At 37.5% G+C, this 27,085-nt stretch overlaps 2 protein-coding genes across 4 annotated transcripts in view; one reads left to right on the top strand and one right to left on the bottom strand.

The window, feature by feature from the left end:
- Positions 1-6,959: 6,959 nt before the first annotated feature.
- Positions 6,960-15,589, bottom strand: Smp_023250.1 (hypothetical protein; the record flags this gene model as incomplete). 2 transcript variants are annotated; one of them, XM_018795891.1, is made up of 6 exons in its annotated part: positions 6,960-7,127; positions 10,066-10,245; positions 14,277-14,549; positions 14,776-15,002; positions 15,038-15,434; positions 15,470-15,589. In XM_018795891.1, 6 exons carry the CDS (start codon positions 15,587-15,589, stop codon positions 7,047-7,049), a joined length of 1,278 nt encoding a protein of 425 aa, XP_018650159.1. In that variant the 3' UTR covers positions 6,960-7,046. The 2 variants fall into 2 exon arrangements, with proteins under 2 accessions (XP_018650159.1, XP_018650158.1); XM_018795892.1 differs by lacking the exon at positions 6,960-7,127 and having other exon boundaries at positions 9,672-10,245.
- A 6,466-nt stretch (positions 15,590-22,055) lies between these two features.
- The window catches only part of Smp_134670.1 (hypothetical protein), a gene marked incomplete at both ends in the record, with an annotated part of 50,503 nt that continues 45,473 nt past the window's right edge, over positions 22,056-27,085 (top strand). For both annotated transcript variants that reach the window (XM_018795890.1, XM_018795889.1), the window contains 2 exons: positions 22,056-22,065; positions 26,072-26,202. In XM_018795890.1, the coding sequence (XP_018650157.1) occupies positions 22,056-22,065; positions 26,072-26,202 (141 nt within the window). The remainder of the gene's footprint in view (positions 22,066-26,071; positions 26,203-27,085) is intronic.

The following is a 27,085-nucleotide window of genomic DNA, read 5'->3' as shown; positions in this document are numbered from 1 at the left end:
AACCTTGTTTTAGCTATTTTTAGGTTCCATAATTCATAAGGAGAAATCCAAATCCTTTTCCTCTTGTCCGATTGGTGGTTTGAAAGTAGCCAATCAGAATTCAGTTTTGAGCAATTTGTATCAGTTTGCATGGAGCTGCAAGGCGGTCTAAGAAGCATAGTAATCCACATCCTTTTAAGCTAATTAGATCCTGTATTCAAACTTTTAAAATTTATAGTACACACTTCAACCATGGAAAAGATCTTAGGATATGGTTTTCCTTTCCCTTCTATATTATACGATTGCTTTATTAAAACCGTGAGAGCCTAATAAATTAAGATGAGTAAAACTTTAGTGAAAACAATCTATTTATAGTGCAACATACGATATGCAAAGTACAGATCTAATTTCTAACTGACCACTTGAAACAGTAATTTGTTTTGCTTTGGACGTAGATAAGATGCCCTTTTATTTGCTCATAAAGATCTCATTCTCCTTATTTTCAGCGTTATAAGTTTTGGCTTCTTTCATTAGTGCTGATTATTCTCTAAAATGATCCTTTAGTAAGATACATGAATTTAAGTATCCTACTATCCAGGCCTACATCGTTGGGTTTCATAAATTGGAGAAAGGGGTCAGAAACCTTATTGTTAATGAGGGCTTTATCTCAGAAATTGATGTGTAGGCACAATTCTGTCTTTTGAGTAAGTTTTTCATCTGTTGACTAGTATAAAATGTTTTCTATGTGATGATATTATGAAGTAATCATTTTGCGGTTTTCTTTGACGACTAGTAATGATAATGATAACATTTAGTGGTCACACTGTATCAAGTTATTACTTCAATAGCACTGTTAAGATATCCATAAAATATAGCCCATATACATGAACCATACTAATTGACTTTACGAATACCATGATGAATAAATATTGAGTATTTATTTACATCTGTCTAGCTTGAACATTGTTGAGATGATATGCTGGTGAAATTGTGAAAGATAATTCAGTCGTGACTCAAATAAAACTTATTGTAATTTAACGTCTGTTTAGCATTCAAGCAGTGAAGCTTTGTATTCCGCTAATGTCACCTCAACTATGGTAACTACCTTCTTGATACGGGTTTTATATATTTCGCCACGGTAATCTCAAACTTATTTTAAGTTACTGACTAGATTTCAGCAAAATCGAATGAACCTAACTATTTTGAACTTTATCATATATTACGTAATATGATGTTTTGAAACAAATTCCCGATCTCGCTTAAGTTCTACGAACAACATTGAAGGGTTGATGAAGTAGTGATTACTAGTGACGCTTTAGATGTCCATTTCATCTTGTTTAGTAAATATCTACTGGATGTATCTGTACTCCAACAACGATGTTGCTTTTATTAGAACAAAAAATTATTGGCTGTTCAATTTCGTTATTAATAACAGTAAACAATTTAAGTGTTTGGCATTAGTAACCTTTTCGGACAAATTTCCTTCTGGAAAACACTGTTTATCGATGTCTCAAAGACCTTCAAACAAGAATAGTGATCAACAATAGATATTTCCGCGAATTTAAGGCAGTATATCTAACGAAAATTCACATAAACCAATATATTAACGTTATAGTTAACTATGGGCATCTACATGTTACTGTGATTGATAGTCTTGTTGGACTTTATTTCTCTACATTTTTGTTGATCTAACGCAAATCTGAGACCTAAGCTACATGTCTAGTATCTGGCAATGCCAACCTCTGGCTCGCCATCTAAATATATTGCTGAGAAAATTGAAATTTCGTTGACCTGACAGCCTTTTTGTAACATATTCACTTGTTTGTTATTTAGAGAAACAATTTTAATTTCAGTTGAAACTCCGATTATCAAAACCATTTTTACTACTATGGTTTCTATAAAGTGATTGCCTACTAACCGTAACCATAATAATCAGATTGGACTACATGTATTACAATTATATATTGGAAAATCTAACTGGTTTCTTCCTCCTAGAGAGCATAAATGCAGGCTCAACGGATGGAACCAAATAGAGGTACGTAATCAGGCCATAGAGTTGAAGAGCTGTTCCAAGTCATCTACACTTTCTAGTTGACTGATTCGCTATAGTTATAATGTGGTTGGAAACTAAACATCATGGACCAAACCCGATTGTAGTGATAACAGTTCTTTATCTTCCTCTAAGTTCTGAACATACTGTTATTCCATACTTTACATTTCTTAATTATAGCCTTCCCGTCTCAATTGTATTGCTCACGTCAGGTTCTTTAATGTCATTAATAATATTGTTCTTAATTTTCAGTAACCTCTGTTGAACTGAGCGACAAGAAAGTCAAGAGTAGAGTCCAGGAACAACTGGGGTCACACTTGGGTAGTTCTAAAAAACAAGGCTGACCCAGATGTTGCTTGGAAAGGTATACGAACAACTGTTGAAACAGCAGTGACATCTCTCAGTAATTTAAGTCAAAGGGTTACAAAAAACTAATGGATTTATTCCAAGTCTATTTCACTGATGGATTCTCGAAAACTCATCCCATCAGGCTCTGAACACGATGAAGAACGAAAACGAATCAGACCTAGATTAACCAAAAGTCTAGGGAACGACCGTGAGCAGTGGTGGGCAACGAAATCAAAAGAGGTGGAAAACACAGCGTCTGTAGATAACACAAGACAGCTCTTTAGACTAATAAAAGAAAGCGGAATTAAGAAGTCAAGTGTAAGCGAGACAATTTCGGAAAAAGACGACACTCTTATCTGCTCTCAGCCCAGACGTTTAGAACGATGGGTGGTCTTCCGCTACTCTAGAGTTACCCACCATTCTAAGATGGCCTGAATGGAACATTGAAATGGGACCTCCGAATCGAATTGAAGTTCAAAGAGCTATAGGTAATCTGAGATGAGGAAGAGCAGCTGGTGTAGATGGATTAACTCTAAAGGTCTCTAAATATGATGGTCTAATTTTAGCGATTAGGTTGATTAATATTTTATTTAAACTCTGGGAGTTCGACGTAATCTCATTTGACTAGTCACAACCACTGGTTGTCCCAATATATAAGAAAGGGTCAAAATCATCCTGTGATAACCATAAAGGGATTAGTTTGACTGATATAGCATCTAAAACACTAGCCTCAATAATTATCGGGCGCCTAACAAAGACTCGTGAATTGCAAATGCGAAAAAGTCAGGCTGACTTCAGACCTGGTAGTGACTGTATCGATTACTTACTCAGTTTTTCGGATTTCAAAATTAAGACATGCCTATCGGTATTCGACAATGATAATTATTCTTGACTTAAAAGCAGTACTTGACTCTGTATACCGAGAGGTTCTGTGGCAGTGTCTGTCATTCAAAGGTGTGCCTCGGAAGTACATAAAACTTGTGAAGGCTCTTTACCCAGTCGAGTCAGAGCTTATAGCAAACTGTCATCTGATTTTGCAACATCAAGTGGTGTCCGACAAGGATGTTCACTATCTCCATTTTTGTTCAACAACATCATAGACCTACTGTTGAGAATAACGTTTTCGTCGACTGAATTTTCGGGCACTGATCTCCTACCAGGAGGAACAAGAAGGTAGGAATCAATATCAGCCGAACAAGAACAGAGAAAACCAAGGCACAAGCTGAATACATGGAAGCAAACAAGCATATGAAGAGGAGCATCAGAACCGACAAACGTAAATATGTGTAAGATCTAGCAATGACGGCGGAAAAGGCTGCAAGAGAAGGAAATATGAGACAATTGTATGATACAACAAAGAAACTCGCTAAAAATTACCGTAAGCCTGAACTACCAGTGAAAAGCAAGTAAGGCTAGGTAGTCACCAACATTGCAGAACAGAGAAATAGGTGGGTAGAACACTTTAAAGAACTCTTGAATCAACCAACTTCACTGAACCCACCCAACATCGAAGTAGCACCCACGGACCTCCCAATCGATGTTGACCCACCAACAATTGAAGAGATCAGCATGGCCATCGGACAGATCAAAAGCGGCAAAGCAGCGGGACCAGGCAACATTCTAGCAGAGGCACTGAAAGCAGATGCAGCAATAACTGCAAAGGTACTCCACATTCTCTTCAGTAAGATTTGGGATGAAGAACGAGTACCAACAGATCGGAAAGAAGGACACCTGATCAAAATACCAAAGGAAGGTAATCTCAGCAGGTGTAATAATTACAAAGGTATCAGTCTTCTCTCAATACCGGGAAAAGTCTTCAACAGGGTGTTGTGAAACAGAATGAGGGACTCCGTAGACGCCCAACATCGAGACCAACAGGCTGGATTCCGTAAGGACCGATCGTGTACAGACCAAGTCTCAACTCTACGGATCATTGTGGAACAATCAATTGAGTGGAATTCATCACTCTACATCAACTTCATTGACTAAGAGGAAGTATTTAATTGCGTGAACTGGACAACATTATGGAGGCTACACTACGGCGTGCCTGAGAAGATAGTCAATATCATACGGAATTCCTATGATGGATTAAACTGAAAAATCGTGCATGGAGGAGAGTTGACAGACTCGTTCGAGGTAAAGACCGGTATCAATCAAGGTTGCTTACTCTAACCCTTTCTCTTTCTCCTGGTGGTCGACTGGATCATGAAGACGTCAATATCTGGAAGGAAGCACGGGATACTGTGGACAGCTAGGATGCAGCTGGACGATCTAGACTTCGCAGATGATCTGGCTCTTCTATCACACACGCAACAACAGATGCAGGAGAAGACGACCAGTGTAGCAGCAGTAGGCCTCAACATACCCTAAGGGAAAAGTAACACTCCAATACAACACAACACGCATCAATAGAATCACATTTGACGGAGAAGCTTTGGAGGATGTTAAAACCTTTACATATCTGGGCAGCATCATTGATGAGTACGGTGGAACTGATGCATATATAAAGGCGCGGATCGGCAAAGTAAGAGCAGTATATCTACAATTGAAGAACATCTGGAACTCAAAACAATTGTCAACCAAGACCAAGATCAGCATTTTCAATACAAATGTCAAGACAGTTCTACTGTATGGGACGGAGACGTGGAGAACTACAAAAACCATCATCCAGAAGATACAGGTGTTTATTAATAGGTGTCTACACAAAATACTTCGGATCCGTTGGTAAGACACTATCAGCAACAACCTACTGTGGGAGACAACAAACCAGATTTCAGTAGAGGAAGAAGTGCTGGAAGTGGATAGGACACACATTGAGGAAAGCACCCAACTGCGTCACAAGGCAAGTCCTCACATGGAATCTTCAAGGCCAAAGGAGTGGAAGACCAAAGAACACATTACGCCGAGAAATGGAAGTAGACATGAGAAGAATGAACAACTGGATAGAACTAGAAAGTAGGGTCCAGGACAGATTGGTCTGGAGAATGCTGGTTGGCGGTTCATGCTCCACTGGGGGCAACAGGAGTAAGTAATCAAAAAATGATGGTGAATCAGTTGATACGGTTTTAAATTTTCATCGATTGAGATGGTTGGGCCACATATTACGTATGCCTGAACATCGGTTGCCACGACGTGCAACGCAGACTAGTATTGGAGAAGGTTGGAGGGAAGTTAAGGACGGCCAAACAAAAACGTGATATCAGTCATTGAAGTCACTAACTTCTAGTCTTAGCCATGTTGGTAGATTCAGACTACTTGTTTGGGGTCCGCGCGACTATCGTAACCAGTGGTTAGAGACTCTGGGTGACATGGCTCAGAACCGATCACAATGGCATAGGTGTATACACTCTCTGTCTTCCGTTAAACTGTGAGATTAAAACTGCTTTATATCTTTTTGCCAACTAATTCTTTCTTCCTGTACTATATCTTTATACACAATCTTCCTTTTACATATTACTACCATTGAAGTAAGTACTTCTATGAATTTTGTGTTCATCTTCTTGTGCTAATGAGGTGTGGCAACTTGGACCAAGGCATATATTTGCCTGGTCCTACGTTGTAGCTGACTAAGGTAGGGTGTGGGAGATAAGGTCAAAACACGATTGTGTGAACTATCGTATTGTCTGAAGCTGACCGAATATCCAACAAGATGATTCAGATTATTCTTACAGTATGGTCTGTTTCATAACTACAAGATTAGTCGCTCGGTAGTCAGGATTGTACAAAATACGAGGAATGTTTACAAGCTAGATTAATTACAATTATATTATCACTTTTCTGTGACTGACTAATTATTTTGTGCATAAGACGGTAGGAAATACTGATATGTCGATATTTTTCCAACACTTTAAACTACTTAGTCCAACTTGAAATGGTTTATATTTTCACATTGTTGTTGTTATATAACGATTACTCTTCATCGCAATATGTGCGCTCTGAGAGGATTGCATCGACATTACCTTTTATTTAAAATTGGAAAAACCCCATTATTCGACTTTCTGTTGTAACTGGTCGTTAACTAAGTCTGTTATTCACTAAATATCCTTACCACCTTAAGAGTTTTTGTATATATTAACAAATAACTAACCCTAAAACTCTCCACTGATTTGTAATCGACAGTAATGCATTTTTGAGGGAAATTATACTGGATTATACAAATACTTCTATTTGCTGGCAGTAGCATAATGTTGAACTTACATTTAACTTATAAAGTTTTGGTGCAACTCTCAGAACTAAGAAACTCTCTTGAATTCCACCTCAAAGAGATTGTACTTAGAAACAACAGTAAATGTATAATTGATTGCTGTAGTGCCGAAAATTTGATTGTTCCCTACGTATTCAGAGATCATTGACCACCATGTTTTCTATATTTTCAAGAATCATGCGTATAAACCCTCACCAGACATTTTAGTAATATTTTTTCAGACAGGAGTTTGAATATTCACCACGACTCTGAAACCATTTCGATAACAATATGATCAATCGTTTCTTAAATATATCTATTATCATGACAAAAGCCTGATACGAATCTTAAAACTGGTCAAAAATGAACCTTGTTTTTAAATAACAACAACATGAAAGAGAAATATATCTGATTGTTATTTGGAAGTACTGTACATTATAAATGAACAACAGAAGCTTATATTACTAAAGATAACTGAAAAAAATTCTACCGTTCCTGTCTTGCTTCTGACAATTTGCAAATATCATCCAAAGAAACGTTCTTGACAAGACGACCCATACACAGACCCTAAAAAAAGTAGTAAAACATCATAACTGATAGGAAATTTGTGAAATCCATTGAGACATACTAGCTATGCTATGCTGATGGTACAAATTGCCGTGTGAGACATATTGAAAGAACATATTCATTTTCATCGATAACTACAAGTTGATTTTCCGACCAAATGGAAAGCTAATTACGGAAACGCCATAGAATCCCCTATATTTATACAACCATGATTTTAATAAAAGCACGCAAGTCCAAAAAATATATTACTAGTATGAGGTGAAGTCGATCAATACAGACTGACTGACAAATTCCCACTATATAATCATGGAAATATCAGACTAGTTTCGAAAATGGAATTTTTGATTTTGAAAGATTCAAAAACAAAAAAGAACTAATCGGTTTAGTCTGGCATAACTAGCTGAGAACATGTGTATAGTCACCAGGAGCACAAAAGATTAACATGTATGTTTCTGAGAAAGGCCGATCAAAACAAGGTGGTGGGAAGAATACGATAGAATACGGACTCTTCTGAGGTAATAATTATTAACTAATGATGTCTACTATCTTAAAAGCCTACAAACGTAGAAATAGAGTCAAAAGATGAAGATATTAAAATTACTGATAACTTTTTTACACTCCATGTAGTTTGTCAGTTGGTAATAATCAATGTAGAACCTTGTACATACGTGTATCACATTAATTTTTTTATCATATTAGCATGATAAGATGCAATTAGTAAGATGAATAGCAACGGAGTCGAAATAATGTAGTTATAATGATAACGGGGGAGATTAAATATTCAAAATGTGGTTCGAAGAAAGGGTGAAAAGGTATTTATGGTGGAATACTGTGACTCAAGACCCAGAAGAAAATAAAGAGTGAATGTATCTGTGCCATTAAGGTTGATAATAGCTTGGTTTTAGGGTTCATAGATTCCTTCCAATCTATTTCGTCAGTTGCCATTTCGCTTGGAAGTAGGTGGTAGTTGGGCGTACGCAACACTTTACATAGCTAACAACTACATTGATGTCAATTCTACACCAAAAACGAACAAGACACTAAAACATCATTATTATCAGTATAGGAAGTTGTGGATGCTGTTGAATTTAATAGTTTACACCAGACCGAACAAAGACAACCATCGGAAACCAGGAAGCATTAGACAGTCATTTTCTCCTGGTATCAGGCTCATCGGCAGTGTGCACCCATGACCTTATTAAATACACGAGAGTTACTCACTAATCGCACTGGAAGATGTTTGGGCAATATCACCAGCTGATTCAAGGTAAAAATGCAAATCATTAAATGATGGTTTAGTGGTCTAAAGGTTAGGGGCTTGTAACGAGACCAGAAAGTCCTAGGTTGGATCCCCGGTAGGATTTTGAATGAGCAATACTGAGGAGTTCCATACTAGGATGAAACGTGTCCAGGGTTTAATGCTTTTTAGTGGCTATTTAACAACGACCAGTCCGTGATGTTTAGAGTCTGGTAGTCTGAGTACAATGTTTTAAGAAAACGATCAAGAACCTTTGTGAGTTTTTATAAATGTAAACATATAGATCAATATGATTACGAAAATTACTTCGAGGAAAAATGTAATGGTAATTTCGAGTTTCAAAAATTATCGGTAATGTAACTACTTTACCAAGAGGTTTGTGTACTCAGCTTTGGAGGATATTAGTATTACATGGTTACGTACAAAGTGGAGACTAATTGGTCAAAAACTCAGCTTTCGATCAATATGTTGTAGGTTGAGATTTCGCTCCATTTACTTTGGTTTGGGGCGCCAATTAGTATCAATAACCCTCATACTTGAAGAGTGATCAAAAAAACAGTAAAGCTGTAATTTGTTAGATTAATGTATTACCTGGTTACTCAAGCCAAAATAGGAGAACGGTGTTTGAACTTACGACCTACCTACACATTAAAACGTGAGTCATTTGATCACCAAGGCGCTGACCTAAGTATTGTGTTGTACGCTAGGATCTATTAGCACACTTTATCGTGAAAAGTTACCGCATTTAAGCGTTTGCTCGTTTTGCGAACGGGCTAAGCTTAGAAAATTAGTGATAGAAATGTTACTTTTCAAATAAAGCTTTGTAGTTGACGTTGTTTTATTTTTCAAGCATAATCATAAGGAAGGACTTCAACGATAAAGTAGCTGCTAGACATTTGTTATAAGTGGCTAACAGGTTGCCGTGTTAATATAGTATGTGATTGGATGTTATTAGTAATTGTCCTGTAACTGTAAGTAGACATATTTACTTGCCATTTTCTTTTATCTGACTTTTAACCTTATAGTTATCATTCTTCTCATTTGCTAAATATTTTCTAAATGTATTTTGTTCCTTTTCAGTTTATTTATTTATTTTCAGTAACGGGGTTCAAACAACTGCAAAATATATTTAGATATTGTGACTCATTCTTCTGGTTTCCAGTTTTACTAAAGTATTTATGCTATAAATGCAATAAAATAACATACCCAGATAGAGACAGCAAAATCACTTACAACAACCAATCACGTTCCATATTGGCAGAGCAGGATATTAGTCATTCGCGGAGAAATCCTGGCAACTAACTACGTTTTGGAGTCTGTACTAATGTTTTCTCAAAGAAAGTCGATGGAAGCCTCATGATTAAACCATTCAGTCCATAAAACATAACACTATTAAAATCTGAAAAGTGGTAATATATGATTTAGACACAGAAAGGTGGTACATGAACTAGCAATAATTTCGGATCGAAAATCAAGCATAGTTGAGAGTTCAGATGTAAAATACGGGGCACTTGCAATTAAATGATGTAAAGTAAAAAAGCAGTAATTGGAAATTAGATTACGATAAGTAATTAAGAAGCTCGAGAGAAATGTTTGCCGGACAGAATATTCAAACATTTGAAGATTTAGAGTCAAAAGAGAACGTAAAGCAACATTAAAAGCATTAATAAGAAATCTTACGGTCATCACTGTTATTTCACATATATTCTTTTCTTTAAAAACTTGCTCTAACGTAGCGTACTCTCCTCGGTATGCGCCATTAACGATGAGAACTGTTGATGATGGTTCAGGAATAACTGTTTGAACGTGATTTTGATCCACTTTGATCTTTGTGTGACATTCCACTGTCCTTACGATAGCCTAAACAGTAAGAAGCACAAAATAATCCTCATTTTGGAGCATAAATTCATTTTGCCTTTACTTTTATCCAAACCACATTTATCCTGGAGCCAAAAAATGTCTACACACAAATGAAGCGATACTATTACAGACAATAAATGACTAGAAGATTGTACAACCAATAAATAACCGGACAAGAATAGGAGATGGAAGATATACCGATTTGAGGCCAGTTATTTACTATCTTTTCGTGAGTAGCTTTTGGAATGTCAGTTCCGTACTCTTCGAACCTTACTGCCGGTGATGGAAAACCATGGAGCAAGGTGGGGGATGCTAATTTAGATACAAATTTTTCTAACAGGATTTTTCTGTCTTAGGAAACAGTATCGCTGCAGATGCTGGTTTATAGGAAATACCTTACTGCCATCGCACTTTTGTACAGTCGCCAGTACGAATTCACCCTCGAAACATCAATTTTAAGCGGCCTGTCTGAAGTGATGGGACCTAAATGAACGAGTGTTTCAGTTTATAGAGTTCGAGTGATAGCCATAAGAAAACCCAACCACAAAGTCTAACGGGGTTTATGTTTTAATGAAAGTGATTAATGATGAACTTGACGTACGTTCACTTATTTTAAAGATTCTAGAATGAGGAAATCAAATTATTATTACTACAAATAAAAATAAAGGTTTATCAATTAGCTACGATTTAATTATAGAAAGATGTACCAATCAAATACTTTATTTTACGGGACTTAATTACATAAAACGTATCATATATATATATATATATATATATATATATATATATCGGAAAAAAGACTGCAGTTAATAATACGACATCCAAAGTGAAATGAAAGGGTTGGGACAGTTGAACAACAGATTAAGAAATATTTATTATTTTCTATAATGTTAAAGAGGGTAAGTAAAACGATAAATAGCCACTAATTCCGTGTTCTAACACTAGTTTTGATATGTCCACAATTCGATAAAATCCCATACTTATCTGTTAAATTCTTACAGGAACATTTATTCGGACGGTGTATATGCTTGTGTTATGGTTTACTATTATTACTGAACGGTAAACGGATTCTAGTCTTCCGAAATAATGAAATGCTGTCTGACAAATGAACCAAGCGGCACTTCAGTGGCCCGGTATCTGACTCCAATTAGATCGTATGATGATCGCTACTGAAATATACATCCCAGCTACCCTCGTATATCTTTATCGACTTAATCCGCGTTAGTGAATAACGAAGTTGAATAAGCCAGATACGAGAATGGATTTTGAATACGAATATTTCGTGCATTCATTGGTTTGAGCAGACAATCAGGGAAACAAAATGAAAGAAGCAAAGAGGAGGGGTGAAGTGAAACGAAAGGACGCGCAGTGGAGGAGGCAAGTGAGCAACCAAATGCGACTCGATATTTATATTCAGATAAAAATGAATTAAAGACAAGTGATGAGTAAGGTAAGTCAGAATTAATAAGCAAGTAATTGATAAGGTCAAAATGTGACTCAAGTAGAATGAATAAATTGGTCTGTACGGAAACTAGAATAACCCATGTGGGCTTGACATAGTACCAACCACTACAGTATAATGCGGTCGGGTGATATCTATTAACGAGGTAGGATTAACTCAAACTACCGCATAAACTGGTGTCAAACATAGGAATGTATAATCGCTGGACAAAAGTAGTTCACGTAGACCTCAGAACAAGACTTCGTATAAAAAGCACAACTGGCAACAAGATAAGAACTCAACGAAAAGTATAATATTAAAATGAACAGTGATATGGGTCAGCTAAAATGTTCCTTTCAACGTCTCAGCTGCCTGTTGAGGTCATGAAGAGCTCAACCGGATATGACAGAATCAGTGACCGCCGCCTGCTTGGAATCAGTGCTAGATTAAGTTTCCGTAGGTGTAAAATGTTAAAAGACACCCACCAATATGGGATGTTAAAGATATCCTTAATTAACACTGCTGGTTAACTTAGTCCTTTCAATGGACGCTGAAAATGACAGCTTGTATGACGTCTATACACTTGAGTCATACGAATTTCAATGAAATCTAGAAATGATCTAGTAAAAATGTTCGTTAAGTGTTTGAGCAAGGAATATAAGCAGAAACCACACAGTTTTAAGATTTTTTAAGTCCTAAGAGAACAGTTCAGATAAACAGTAGGAAACTGTACGCTGCGACGGTGAAGCGAACTTTAAAACTTATAACCTGGTCCACTCCCAACATTCCAAAGCACTCTCGAAGTAGATAGCGATACCCACGGATTTTTCTTATCAATATCAACTAGACAGGGTCAAGATACATGGAACATTGTATGCATCTCAAAATATGAATCCATTGCTTGGGATTCGAGTTTTAGTTGAAGATGCTTGTGGTCAGATACAGTATAACATTCGAAAAGTGGAAACTTGTGTGTTAGTGGAAGTGTTGTTTTAGGAGTAATAATTCGTAGGCAATACGTCCTCTGTAACAGCCATAAAATGAAAGTTTTTCGAGACTGTAGGGGAAATTAAAAGAACACAAAGAAAGATTGTTAATGAAAAGGATCCTTTTAGTGATGTTGAAAATGTGCAGATAAATACCAGGACACCGACTAAGCAGAAATTGTGAAGTGTACGTATAAAGGAATAGGAGAACATTAAGCAACTGAAGTTTATTTATTTGAACGCGTAAATATTGGCACAAAGGGGCACCGAATACATATGAGTCACACAAGTCACTCGATTTGTGTGTGGGCTGTGATACTGCCCAGGTGCCCAGACCCAAGCAGGTGGTTTCCTTAGAGGGTCACACTCGAGGACTTCGACCTAAAGCTCTGATCCATAAGGCAGTGGAGCATTGTAAAGAGATGCAGTCCCATGGTAGTCGGTGACCAACAATTGTTTCATACGTCATTTGTTCCTTCAGGATCCTGGAGCCAATGTGCACCATTGGTTTCGAATCAGGGTTTTCCAACTACCCTAGATGAATCCTCCGTGTCTACCAACCCGGTTAAAGAGTAGGACATTCGCTTTTCGTCCTCTCAATTTCGTAAACAACACCCCCGCTACGAAAAGGCAGTGAGTAGGACTTCTCTGACAGTGGCTGTATACGCGTGGCCATGTGAGAGCATTTCGATGGAGAAAGCTGACTCTCCCCACCCTTGGCCGTAACAGGGCTTTTGGGGGCAACTGAAGAGTCCAAGAGGCATCTTTCAAGACTAGTGATATGAAGTTTTTTGATGTAAGTGATAAATAAGAAGTTCCGTCTACCTAATAAGTCCTACAACGGGCAAAAGAGGGTGCTTTATTCTCAAAATTAATCAATACTACATCCGTGTTCTATATTTGGGCTAACTATTATGGATTCATGACATTAACAAGACAGTAACACGACTGTTTTCTAACCGTCTTTAAAATGCAAACTATTTTTATTGCAGAAGTTGTAGTACAGTTTTGTTCTAAAATCTTGTGTTTCCGATGTAGCCACTTTTAAGACGGCTTGAACAGCATGTTAAAACCGCATAGGAAATGTTAAAATAAAGTTTGGTTGGGTACTCAAGATAGGCAAGACAATAGCGATAGTCTGGACTCAGTTGAAAAGTTTATTTCCAGGAACATGTGAGTCACTGAGGAGGCAGTAACTTACTTAGTCTTAAGTAATAAGATGTTTGCTTGCTTAAATATATGGACTTATTTACATATCGTTATTACGCTTGGTAAGCAACTTACCTTACAACCACCCATTGCTTAAAACTAGCCCGATTAATGGATGCATAAATATCCCGAACTGGTTGCAGAAATTTGATGGTATCTACATTAGCCATCATAAAAGAGATCTCGACTTGTTAATTACAGAGCTAAACTCGCTTTAGGATAGATGGAGTGAAACCTTTACTCAGAAATATACAAACAGCAGTAGGCTGGAAATCATTGCAAAATATAAGGTTATTTGTTTCACTTCTCAAAATGGAGAAATGTGTTGCCTGACTATATAGACTGGCATCACATAAAACTTTAAATGATGTGAATGTATAATTAGTCACACTAACCGTGTAATTATCCAGCATCTTCAAAACTGTGGCATGTCTCCAACGTAGATCATCAGGAAGTTTGCGATTGATTAGCTTGACTTCAATCCCTTCTGTCATCCAGTAATCTCTTCGGTTTCTCTTGTCTTTAAAAGCTTCTTCTTTTTCCATTAATTCATCCAAGGCACGCCGACGAACTCCAGAAGCTGCTGTAGTACGTGTGTCTTGTTTCTTTTCGGCACTAGATTTGGATTTTTCTTCACGTGCTTTTTTTTCGGCAATCAAGAGCGGATTCTGAAAGTTAAAGTGTGTAAAATGTTAAGACGGTAAAACTGCAACAACACCACGATTGCAAGTGTAGAAATTAAGTCTAAAAGTTGAAGTCATTAACAGAAGATACAAGATACTTGCTTAAAATTCAGCTTCAACAAAACCTGATGAGAAGACAAAATACACTGAACTATGACTTCGATCAACTGAAGTGACAACCACTAGCATTAAAGAGAACAGGATTGCTTACTGCAGTTCTTTCCTTTTTCGGACCCAATGTCATAAGGCTCTGAGGTTTCTCCTCCGAAGAACTTGGGGAAGGATCAGGCTCTGTGCTTACCACCTGGACAGGTGGCTTTTTTTGAGACAAAGAAATCTCCAGTTTAATTGGTTCATCTTCATTGGTGCGGACGAGAGGAGTGTATACGGGGCCTTCCGTCTGTTCAACTTTGTTGATATTGTGTTCTATTTGACGCTCTATAAGTTAATACAATTAGCAATCACGAAGTTACCTAGAAACTGTTTGTTTATTTCATCTTCCGTCTTTTCCAAACGCTCACTCTGTTCTTGTTTTTTTAACTTTTCTGGGTCGCGATCAATGTATTCGATAAACCACCCTTTCTCAGTCTCATCTACCTTGCAAATTCCCTGTTTTCCAAGCCACATGCATAGTCCTGTGAGTGTATGCCATCTTGTCGCATTCATGTGTACATGTTCTTTGTCTTTGATATATTCTTGATAAACGACATTGGAATGCACGCGTTTCCCACCGAACTGTCGACGCAGTATATCGAGGTATCCTTTCAAAAAGTCAGAAGAGAAACTGCTGATGAACTTTCCGCCGTCTTCAGCAAAGAGTTTCATTTGCCTGTGGTGAGACTCAGACATCGTATGGCATTTATAACCATTCTTAGAATTAACGTTGGGAAATAACAGGTACTTACTTCATCTCTGCACTGTTTTTGACACATCTGACAATACCATCGTAGTTTCTGCAATCCTTTGGATTTGATTCTGTTGGATATAGCTTTTGGAGTTAGGAAACCTGGTTTTTCTTTTGTCATCTTACAGCCCTCCAAGGAACGGACCTGGTTACACAAGGTTAGCTATTTCGAAGGCCAATACTTGCGGATTAAATATCCAACATCATTTTTGGTGTGCAACTTCGGAGTAGATTCAACATGTACAGAGGATATGATCCAAATGAATTCACATCAAGCTAATTAGATTGTCTTATTGGATTTCTGTCATATTTCTGACGCTTAGTTATTTCAAATTCAGATTTCAGTAAGGACAGAAGGCTTGTAGTATCAGTTTATATGTTAAGCCCATATAATTCATCCTAGTTACTGGCCAAGCTAATTCACCTATACATTATGAGTCATATTTTGATCTTGTTAATTATTCGCTTATTAACCTTGACTATATTTTTATATGAGCGTATATGTGTACCCTTAGTATCCTATTTATCATATGTCTGTCATTCATCTATGTCTGATTATAAATATTGAGTAATGCTTGCTCATAGCGAGTTGGCTTCCCAGCCATCTCCAATATGCATTATTTTCGTTTCGCTCTCGAGTTGGCTTCCCAGCCATCTGCACTATGCATCATCTTTGCTTCGCTCGCTTACACTTACTCATGTGCCCAAAGCTTTCTGATCTGCATCATTCATCAATAAAAACGTAGTTGCCGCTTCCTTTTGCCTTCTGATTTCATACACCGTTAAGATTGGTATAATAACGGTTATCGAAGTGAACTATTATTGAAGCACGACACTACAGGCCTATGATCTATGTTATTCCTCTTCTAGGATGCTTCTACGAGTGTCCATTATTCTCTTGAACGAGTCGATTGAAGGCGGCACGAAAATGCTTCTACGAGTGTCCATTATTCTCTTGAACGAGTCGATTGAAGGCGCGGACATCACTGCTTTGGGTAACAGGTTCTAAGAATTAATGACTCGGGGTGAAAACCTGTGTGCCACTGATATTTTGTTCGTTCCTGGCTTTTCTACTCTCCTGCTATGTCCTCTAAGATGAACCGATCTAGTGACAAGAAAAAGAGAGGATATATTAGGTCCAAAAACATTTCTTAGTATTCTATAAACCAAAATCAGATAACCTATTAATCTGAGATAGGACAGAGTAAAGAGGTCTAGCTTTTCAAGCCGCCCTTTGTATGGTGAACCTCGGAATTCTGGAATTGTACTGGTAGCTGCCTTCTGTACTTTTTCCATGATATGTAAGTCGCCTTTTAAACAGGGGCTTGCAGCATGAACGCAGTTTTCAAGCTTATTTCTCACTAAGGTTGTGTATACTGTAGTGAACATGGTAGTATCTAACTTGGTGAATGTCCGTCTTAAAGGTCTTAGGGTTCTTAACCCTTAGCTGCAACTTTCTGGCAATAGGCCGCGGTCTTAAGATCATGGCTCACTATCGTTCCAAGATCCTTGGGAGATCGCACTTCTCCTATGTTGTACCTATCTATCTTTGTAACCCCAAAGTACATGTAGGCACACTTTGCGGCGTTGATAGGCATCAGCCGCTCCTTAGACTACTTAATCCCAATATTTAATTCTGTCTGAAGTGCACATGTATCTGCGTCTCCTGTATTTTCTCACTAGATTTTTGTATCGTCAGAGTATAATAACATTGGGGGCTCTACTATACTTGAGGGTTCATTTACATACAGAATAAAAAGTAAAGGGTGCAGTACAGAACCTTGAGGTACTCCACTCAGTACTGGTCTCCAGATGGAGTGCTTCAAATTTACTCCTATAAAACATGTAGTGGAGGAGTTATTTATGTATTTATTACACATTCTAGATGTAAACTGGAGAAGGAAAACAACGAGTCGATGACTAGAGTAGTATAAAGGATAGTGAATTTTAAACTACTTAAATTCAAGGTAAGTCAGACTTGTGTGTTCCTGCAGTGTCTCAGCCGGATTCAAATAGTGAATCTAGTCTTCCTTGTAAGCTTCCTACTCATGTTTCAGTGTACAAATTGCAGACAGGTAACTCTTGAGGGTAAAGTTTCGTGGTTTGTACGAATCCACTTGCACCTGATTTCCTACATGAATGATTTATCTCGAAAAACATAAAATCACCCTTGGTCTTCTGTAATCGAGAAAGACTCATATAACGAGAAATGAGCAAATATATTTCGTCCTTTAAGTGCAACATGCCTATCATCTTAAGGGCTTATGCATCAAGCCGAGGGGTCGGAGCAATGAGTTATGACTAATATAGACATGGTTACCGTATATCAACTCGCACTGAGAGGTAAATAAATCGCCAGATTAAATAGCTGTGTAAATATTCGACAATGATGCTGACCTCGCTAGTTTTATCTGACACACTCTGGAAGGTGGTCTGTCTCGCATCCTCACTAGATAACGGTCGGGTACCCTAAGCTGTCAGTATTTAATAGTCTAACCACTTGATTGCTCTAATTGTAGTCAGTTTGGCAGTTGTTTGTAGATGAGTATGTCTTTTAGTTTGAGTGCGTTTGTCTCAGAGCAGCAGGGTTTCTGGATACCAGTAGATAACACTTTACCAGGTTGAATGTTCGCGATATGAATATAATAAAGTGATCATTTCAGAGTTGAGGGAAGATGACTGTATCGAGAATAAATCCTTCACTTAATTGGCTATGTGTAGGAAGACAGCATTGAAAGAATAAGAGGGAAAACAGGGGTGATGGCAAGAGGGGTATCCCATGACTGAGTACGCGTTCGTTGATTCTTCTCTTTAAGCAGTCGACTGAATGGGTTATAGTCTCTCCGGATGGGAGATCATCCCAAATGGGTCCAAATGGTAATGAGAAATTGTGGAAACGTACCTGGATGTTTGATCTTTAATGCTCAATATTCCGAAGGTTGCCTCCAGGAGAGTGGTGATGATGTTCTGACAATATGCTGGTGTCAAGGTAGCTTTTCGTACTTATTATGTTGTATGCTGTTTCCAGATCATCGCCTATTCCTCTGTAGCTTAACAAGAATAATCCCAGGTGTTGGAGACTGTATTCTTAAGATTTTAGTTTCAATCCCATCACCAACTTGGCCTCCTGTCTCTGTTGTTGGTCTAAGAGGGGTATGTATCTTTTAAAAAGAGGTTCAGCATTAACAATGTGAAATTCTGGGTGGGGCACTGAGTACATTTTGAACAGTGTTAGGAACAACTCTGGGGTGGTTGTACCTAGTTGTCCACACATATAGTGGAGTGATGCGTTTGCTTTTGTCACATCCCCCATATAGTTTGATGTAGTGTTTGAATGAACCAATGATTCCCTAGTATTAATGGCTGTTTTGACTTTGAATCCCAAATACAGTACATTCATTCGTGCACATCTGATGCTTATTGATCAAATTGCGATTTTTCCTAGGATTACTAAGCTCTCTCCATGATTAAAAGCCCAAGATCACGCTCTGAAGGGGCAATAAGCAACAAATTTCTATTCAGGTTGTTTGTTCTTTAAGTCAATAGAGAACGAATTTTTGTGACTATTATTATGAGGTTCTTTTGAAGCTGAAGTTAATCCTTTTCGCCTTGTAGGGATCTCCAGATATGTGCGTGTGATGATTAGGATCATTCGAATTATTAAACAAATTAGGGATCCCGGAAATAACGCAATTTAAATAGACAGAACTAGGTGAATACAAATGAAGGTATTGAATTTGAAATTCGAAAACGGGCACATGTCAGATATAAAACAATCATTAGCTTATACCAAAACCACCGTGCGTCGTTTACATAGATCATTGCCGCCTTGCAATTTTGCCTAACAGATCATCAAACAAGAACAGGAACAGAAGTGGATATAAAACTGTTCCTTGGGAAAGTCCTGACATTATGACACTTCAACTCACGTCCACTCTATTTTCCTGGTAAGAAATATCCCATTCTCCGGATTATTCTGGAGACGAGACAGTTAGGGATTAGCTAAAACCATTTGCCCATGTTGCCTTAAATAACTAGGTAAAAATCGAAACTTTACAAGAAATAAGAGAGTTATAAATCAAATTCCTGGTGCTTTCCTACTGCGTATGTCTTACTTTCAGCTACTGTGTTCATCATAATGTCACATTTTTTGACCTAACAGTTTTTAGCCATTACCTTCAGAGTGCTAAAATACAGACTTCTTTATGCGATACTATTCTTTTTGAAGCTGTTTGTTAGTGTCAACAAGCAGCCTCTTTTCGACAAGCCGAAACCGGAGTTTCTTAAATTCCAGATCCTATTGGCCAAACCAACAACTGCGATGATGCCGCTAACCTTCTGGTAAAACAGTACTCTCGGACATTTCAACCGGCCCACATTAACTATATTGATGAAATCTTAAACTGCAACTCCACAGGACCTTCGGAAGTGAAGACGAACGCTGACGTGATGTGCTGGAGACTGCGGAACCCAAAAAAGGTACTTCTGATGCAATTAGGTCCACTCTGCTATACTGACGGAGGCAGCCTCAATCTTGTCAGCACCGCTTAGCGTGTTGTTCTCGCATTCGCTAGGCCGAGGCACATTATCAGAAAATTGGAAGCTGGCTCACATCACACCAATTTTCAAAGGAGTTCAACACAGCGAGCCTTCAAGATATTGACCAGTATCACCTTACTTTATACCTTGAAAAATTATGGAGTCATTGATATGTGACGGTTAGGTATCAAATAATCTTTAGTTGGTCGGCTCATTTAATATCTTTAAGCTAGACAATTTAAGTCAAGGGTTAACTTCACTTAGTCTCCGGCTATGGAATGTCCTGATGGGGTTCCCCGAGGTTCAGCTCAAGGACCTCTTCTTTACTTGATTTATATAAACTATCTTCCAAAGCAGGTATAGCCAGATTTATCACTTTGGAGAGAAGAATGCAACCAAGAGGATAAACTGGCACTTCAAGAGGATCTGACTTGGTTCCAAAGTTGGGCAGGTGACAACGGAATTGCCTTAAATACTTCCCCTTAAACACCTACTCAAGCTTGGCTACAACACAGACCTGAGGAGCAACACCCAGAAACTGGAGACACAACTAAGCAGAACGGGCTGTAGACACACCTACTCCTTAAGAGTAGACACATGCTGAAATTCTCTGCTAACTGAGCTAGTCCAAGAGACTTTGCAGGAGTCCTTGGAGAAGAAACTTGACATACTCTTAAGGACCAAGGATAATATCTTACTATGACGTACGGTTTTTTCTTTTTTCTCTTTTGTCGATATTAGCGATCCACTGCTACTATATACGGAAGCAAGTTAAACGTAAGCTCCTTTTATTCCGTTCAGATCCATTTTAAGTTATTTTATCACTTAGACGGAGATAACAAGAAACAAATAGTTCATTAACTTAAACAATCTTGGGGTTTGGACTTCTTGCTACGCGCATGAAATAAAACTGGTGTTACTTTAGGTCCGTTTGGTTTTGTTCTGGAGAAAGATAGGCCCTTCTAGTCTCAGACAAATGTAATAATGCATTTTAAATTTTGAATAATTTGATAATTTGACGCACCATAACTCTATAGATATGGCTTGGCTAAATTCTAGATAATAACGTTTCGTACGTTGCTTATATAATATATATATATATATATGAGCAACTAAGTATAATTTTTTACGTATACTTAGAAAATTAGTTGACAATTCCTGTCAATCTTACCTTTAATCACTTATTACGTATGTCAGTGTTCCATCCTGACTTTCAAGTTAGGTATGAAATATTACTGATTGCCCTAGGAAGTCAACGAATAATTGCTCATACGCCTACGTTTGAGCTTGTATATAAGCGTTCTAACGTCAGTTTATTAGTGACCATGTATATTCTTCAAAGAATGTATCGTATCATCATGGGTATAAGCAACATTGTTTATGGTAATATAGTGTTTGTATTGCACCCATTGTGTTAATGGAAGCTAAAATATTAGTTTTAAGGTTTTCAAATTAAAGTTTTGCTGTCATTTCTAGATAATGTGGAAAACGTAGCTCGCGTCTGTTACGAAATTTGTCTAACGTAGCGTATTAATTTGGCTTTGTACCTACTAGCCCTCATTCTGGGATAAAATCGTAATATTTCACACACACTTGAGGCTCACAACAGACACGGATATAAAACATATGTGTAAACATGTAAAAAGTTTATGCGCATCTTTTAATACAGTTTTCTTTTGAAAAGATAGTCTCAGCCATTATTATATATCGTTTAAAATTTTTAAAGCTCTACAGCTAGTAATTAGCGGTAAAATTATTCTGAAAGCTAAGTGTGACTTCTACCAGTTTACATTATTGGCTCTTTTTCTGCCAAGTTCTAGGCTTCTTTTTGCGTTGTGCTCCAAATTGTTCCGTTAGCAAATCTCTTTTGTTTATTTGCTATCGAATTACACTTGCTGTTTTTTCCTAACTTTTAGTCTTTCAAGGGTCCTATCTCATCTTTCCTCATATTTTCACTTTCAGATTACCTGCTTTTAGCGGGTATGCAATAGTCGTTTACTAATTTCTATTGACTGTTTTGGATTAACTGGTCGTTTTGGGTTTACAAAATGGATTTAAGTAAGTCGATCAATATTATCACTATGTTTCTAGATGCATGTTGTGGTAAATTTTTCATTTTGAATCTCATTTTAAAAAATCTCTTTTGTCTAACCCTGTGTTACAAAGATAGTTTACAGATAGAGCTAATAAAAGTGACCATCGAGAAATAAAATCGGCGAGATGCTTTGTATGTCGATCATTCTTCACTATTCTCATTATTTTGATGGTTCACCGTGACCATATTTTGTTACAATACAACTAAAGATTACCATGCAGTCGCCTTGCACTACTCTGTGGCTGTGAAACGGTCCATGAAAGTAGGAAAAGTACAAATATTCCACTTGCTTTAAATAAGTGTCTTTAAAGTATGATCCGGTCGCCATGTGGGCAATCCAGATTTGGTATATATGACTTGGTTTAGGGCTGGCATGTTGATCGAGGGGCTTGCGGATATTTAATTTAAATGATTGAAAACTTTATGTTACCGCCGCCTTCCTCAATAACTGGTATCGAACCATGGTGAAAAAAATAGTATAAAACCTGTCGATCAAGTCATTAGTTGTTGGTTTATATCATGTAGAAAAGAGGTAAGCATCCTAAGTCAGAGGAATAATCATTATCATTGGATAAATGATGATACATATGATGGGGCTAGCCGTGGTGGCCTAGTTGTATCGTCATTATCGACCCCTAAATCCTAGAGCTAGTGTTATTCTATGTTTTTCATTTTGCTCTTCCACTCCTTTTTTCGTGTGTTGTACTCTGTGATAAGTTTTATTTTCCCATCTTTAATACCAGTTCCAGTATTCTCCGTAAAGCACTAGTAAACTTATTAAGTGTATGGGCATTTGGTGTTGCTGATGATTTTAGTGTTATCGAACCTATCTTCGTAGCGATTCTTTGGTAAACAAAATAAATGACTTTTCTTTTTATGTTCTCGTCAAGGCAAATGCAACTGATTAGCGCACTTGATTAGAGAAAAGAAATTGCAATATTTATGTGTAAAGAGGGGTTTTCTGTCCGTATATTATTATGTTGCATATTAAATGATTGCTCTTCCTCCAGATAATGGACTAACATAAATAACATAATCCGTTGGTCCTGTCTAACCGTATTTCTAGTTTACTACGATAGAAAAGAGTTTGTTTGCCACCACGTTACATAAGATATTTGTATGAGATATCTCACCAATCTTATGGAATTTATTTACACACCTCTCTAACGGATAGTCGTTTTATAGCGTGGTCTGACCTAGCTGATAGAAGATATTTCTGGTGTCAAGAAGTAGTTGTTGACGTACAACAAATCTCCGAAAAGCTGGTGGAAATCGAAAATAAAAATAGTCCATCCACCAGGTGAATTCAATTAAACCTGTTCCTTTTGATTTGGTCCTTTTCACTTTTGAAATAATTTGCTCAGTGTTCTACATTGGATTGGTCATACTTATAACTGATAATTTCTCCATACATTACAGCATCACCTTGTAGATGAGCACAGCAATAATTTTGTCATTGAATAATCAAAATTTACAAAGTACGAAACGTTTTTAGTTTATCCATTCAGTTATCTAGTTAGGATGGCATATTCGTCGTTGTAAAATATCAGTCATGGGTCACCATAGCGGAATGTCTTGTGGCATTCTATTATGTAGTCTTCTATACGTAAGCAGGTTTGCATCATTTATCATAGAGCATACGCGTTGCTCTTTGAGTTTCTTGAGAGCTGGGTCAACTTAGTGCTCTTCGAATTCAATATTTATTCCAAGAGTTCCTGAATGTTGTCCAAATTTATCCCATAGAAATTGCTTGGTTGACACCAAACGTTTTACTGCTTCAAATGAGCAACCAAAACCAATAAACTCAGTTATTAAATTTGTCTCTGTTAGGGATTATTATTATTATCGGTCTTCACGGCTTTCATGTATGGTTTGGAGGACTTTTTATCATAGGTTTTATGGACGTTGGTGTAGACACAGTTCATTGGATTAAATAGGCGGGTATCAATGGGTCGTAAGGGCCTCTCTAAAAGGTAATGTTTGGATGATGGACCTCTCCTAAAGTCACAGGCAACTATGTTTGAAAACCAAAACCTAACAGAAAATAAAGAGTGAATGCATCTATGGTACTGTAGCCGATTCTGAACCACATCACCAAACATCTGTAACCACTAATATTGGCTATCTTTTGGATTCTTACCTGGGAGTCTACAAGTATCAATTGGGATTCGACCAACAGTTAGTTATTTTATAGATTGATATCACTTCTTGTTTTGACCGCTTCTTGCTTTCTTCCAACCTACTCTTGTCCCAACTACCAGTGCACATCGAAGTTAGCTGTATTTTTGCATATATATCATTTGTTTCGTCCTCTGTAGTAAGCGAATATTCACGTAGTTATCAAACGGATGTCATTTTTGTCTCCAAATGCTCTGTTACGGTTGAGGGTGGGGAGAGTCAGCTTTCTCCATCGAAATGCTCTCACATGGCCACGCGTATACAGCCACTGTCAGAGAAGTCCTACTCACTGCCTTTTCGTAGCGGGGGTGTTGTTTACGAAATTGAGAGGACGAAAAGCGAATGTCCTACTCTTTAACCGGGTTGGTAGACACGGAGGATTCATCTAGGGTAGTTGGAAAACCCTGATTCGAAACCAATGGTGCACATTGGCTCCAGGATCCTGAAGGAACAAATGACGTATGAAACAATTGTTGGTCACCGACTACCATGGGACTGCATCTCTTTACAATGCTCCACTGCCTTATGGATCAGAGCTTTAGGTCGAAGTCCTCGAGTGTGACCCTCTAAGGAAACCACCTGCTTGGGTCTGGGCACCTGGGCAGTATCACAGCCCACACACAAATCGAGTGACTTGTGTGACTCATATGTATTCGGTGCCCCTTTGTGCCAATATTTACGTGTTCAAATAAATAAATAAACACATAAATAAATAAATAGATAAATAAACACATCTTCGCCTAGTACCTCGTGCCCGACCCTAGGATTGTTCACTTTGTTGTTTCATCATACATCAGTAATACTACGAAAATACTTGTGCTCAAGAAATTGCAACCTACGTATGCTTTTTGCCACTGAAGGTCACATTTCGGAGACATAAGTTAAAACAGAGCCAAATGATGGACAGCATGCTCGTCCCTCGCTTGGTGGACAGACGTTTTGTTTACATCAAAGGTGACGCAGTTCGGTAAAAACCTAAGGAGGTTTCCTAATCTCTCCCGAGATTTCGTCAAACATCATCATCAGAGGTGATGAGACTACCAAGATGGGTGAAGTGATAAACACGCTCAACTTTTTCACTTCTTATCTTTAGTTTATATGTTGATGTAGACCATTCTAGAAGCAACATTTTGCATTTATAGGGTAGGAGATGCACTCCAACCCATCATTACTCAAGCCGTTCAAAGGATCTAAATTATGTTAGTCTTCATTAATCAGAACTAGTTCATCTGGGTATTTCACGTTAATGGGTAGGTTTATTGTGCGGGAATCACCGCCTGAAATGTTATATAAAGGAATTCCTATTTCTAGGAAGAAATATGAAATTAAGGGATTTACTAGGAAGTCAGAAACATTCTTATATTAATTCATATTATCAGTAGCCGATTGCAGTGTGATATGCTAGTTTTTCGTGGGCAGCAAAAAATAGCTGACACATCACTAACGACTTCTGGCAGTTAGTTCTGACGAAAAGTAGTGTGTAATTTGTGTAGATCTTAAGTAAACAACAACTAGGCCAGCGTAAATGTTTGTTTAGGTAGGTTTTTAGTTAGTAAGTCGAGTCATTTTATTCACAGGTATGATTATTTGAGCAATAATTTTAAATTTTCTTGACGGAAGATCATCTTGATCGATAGTTTTGTTTGTTTTTTGCGTAACTTCTTTTCCTTAGGTTTGAGCTTATTGAGGTGTAATCATTAGCAAACTTCACGAAACAGAGTCATATTCAACTAAAACTACTCTTAGTTTGGTTAAATTTGCGCTTAGTTTTATTTGTGTTTTTATTCTTAGATGCATACAAAGGATGGTCTTCTGAACTTCATTCTACATACAATCAACTTCTCGAGTATGAGAGTTTTTTGCGTTTGTTTCCTGTAGAGGTTGCTAACTCTATAGCCACCAGTACTGTGATGAGTGTGAAGGTAGGATGGTGTTTCATTTAATAATTATTTATAGTGGTTACTGTATTTATTCCGATTAGACAAGCAACTAAGTTTTCAGTTACAAAAGTAAAATTAAATCATTAGTTCGACAATAGTACGAAACGGCCGTTCAGTGCTTCCAGGTTTTTCATGGTGGTCTAGCTTCAGTTGACTCATGATCTCAACTATTAAAATTACTAAAATATCCACAAAAACCCCTTCTGATATTAATCAACATATGCTCACTAGTGACTGGCTTCAAGAGGTATTTCCTGAAGTTCTAGTGAGAAGCAGTGACCAGTGGAGTTTAACCGGGTCTGTTGTGAGATAGTAACTCACTGAAGACAATGGTGGATGTGTCACTGAATTTCGTGGATCGGTTGAAGTTAGACACTAACACCATTGTATGCCGGCTCAGTGGTCCAGAGGTTAAGCATTCGCGCGCGGGAGACAGTAACCAATAAACTGAGTATAATTTGGGAACAGCAAACTGTATAATAATAATTTATAGGTCAAAATGAAGCTTATAATAAGATGAATTTGGATACATACAATCTAATCATTGAATAGTTATACAACAAGAATATATATAGAATAATAGTCAATTAATAGGTCCCGGAAGTTACCCGTACATATGTCTTCACTAGGATATAACAGTTTTGTCATAGTTCCGTTGGCGTATGACTAATAAATAAAACCCATATTTTTATGATCAATCATGTTTCAAATTACTTTTAATTGTTCTATAATTTTATTCAATAATTTGTATATGTCAGGACAACACTTTACAGGAAAGAAAATCCTATTCAGTTGGCCGCTTTGTTGTCTTTTGATATCAATTCACTCAGAAGTTTCTATCTATGCTTCCATCTCGTGGGCCATC

This window comes from Schistosoma mansoni, chromosome 2, assembly GCF_000237925.1.
Source record: "Schistosoma mansoni strain Puerto Rico chromosome 2, complete genome".
Classification (NCBI taxonomy): Eukaryota; Metazoa; Platyhelminthes; class Trematoda; order Strigeidida; family Schistosomatidae; genus Schistosoma; species Schistosoma mansoni.
This window is presented reverse-complemented; position numbering and strand designations above follow the sequence as displayed.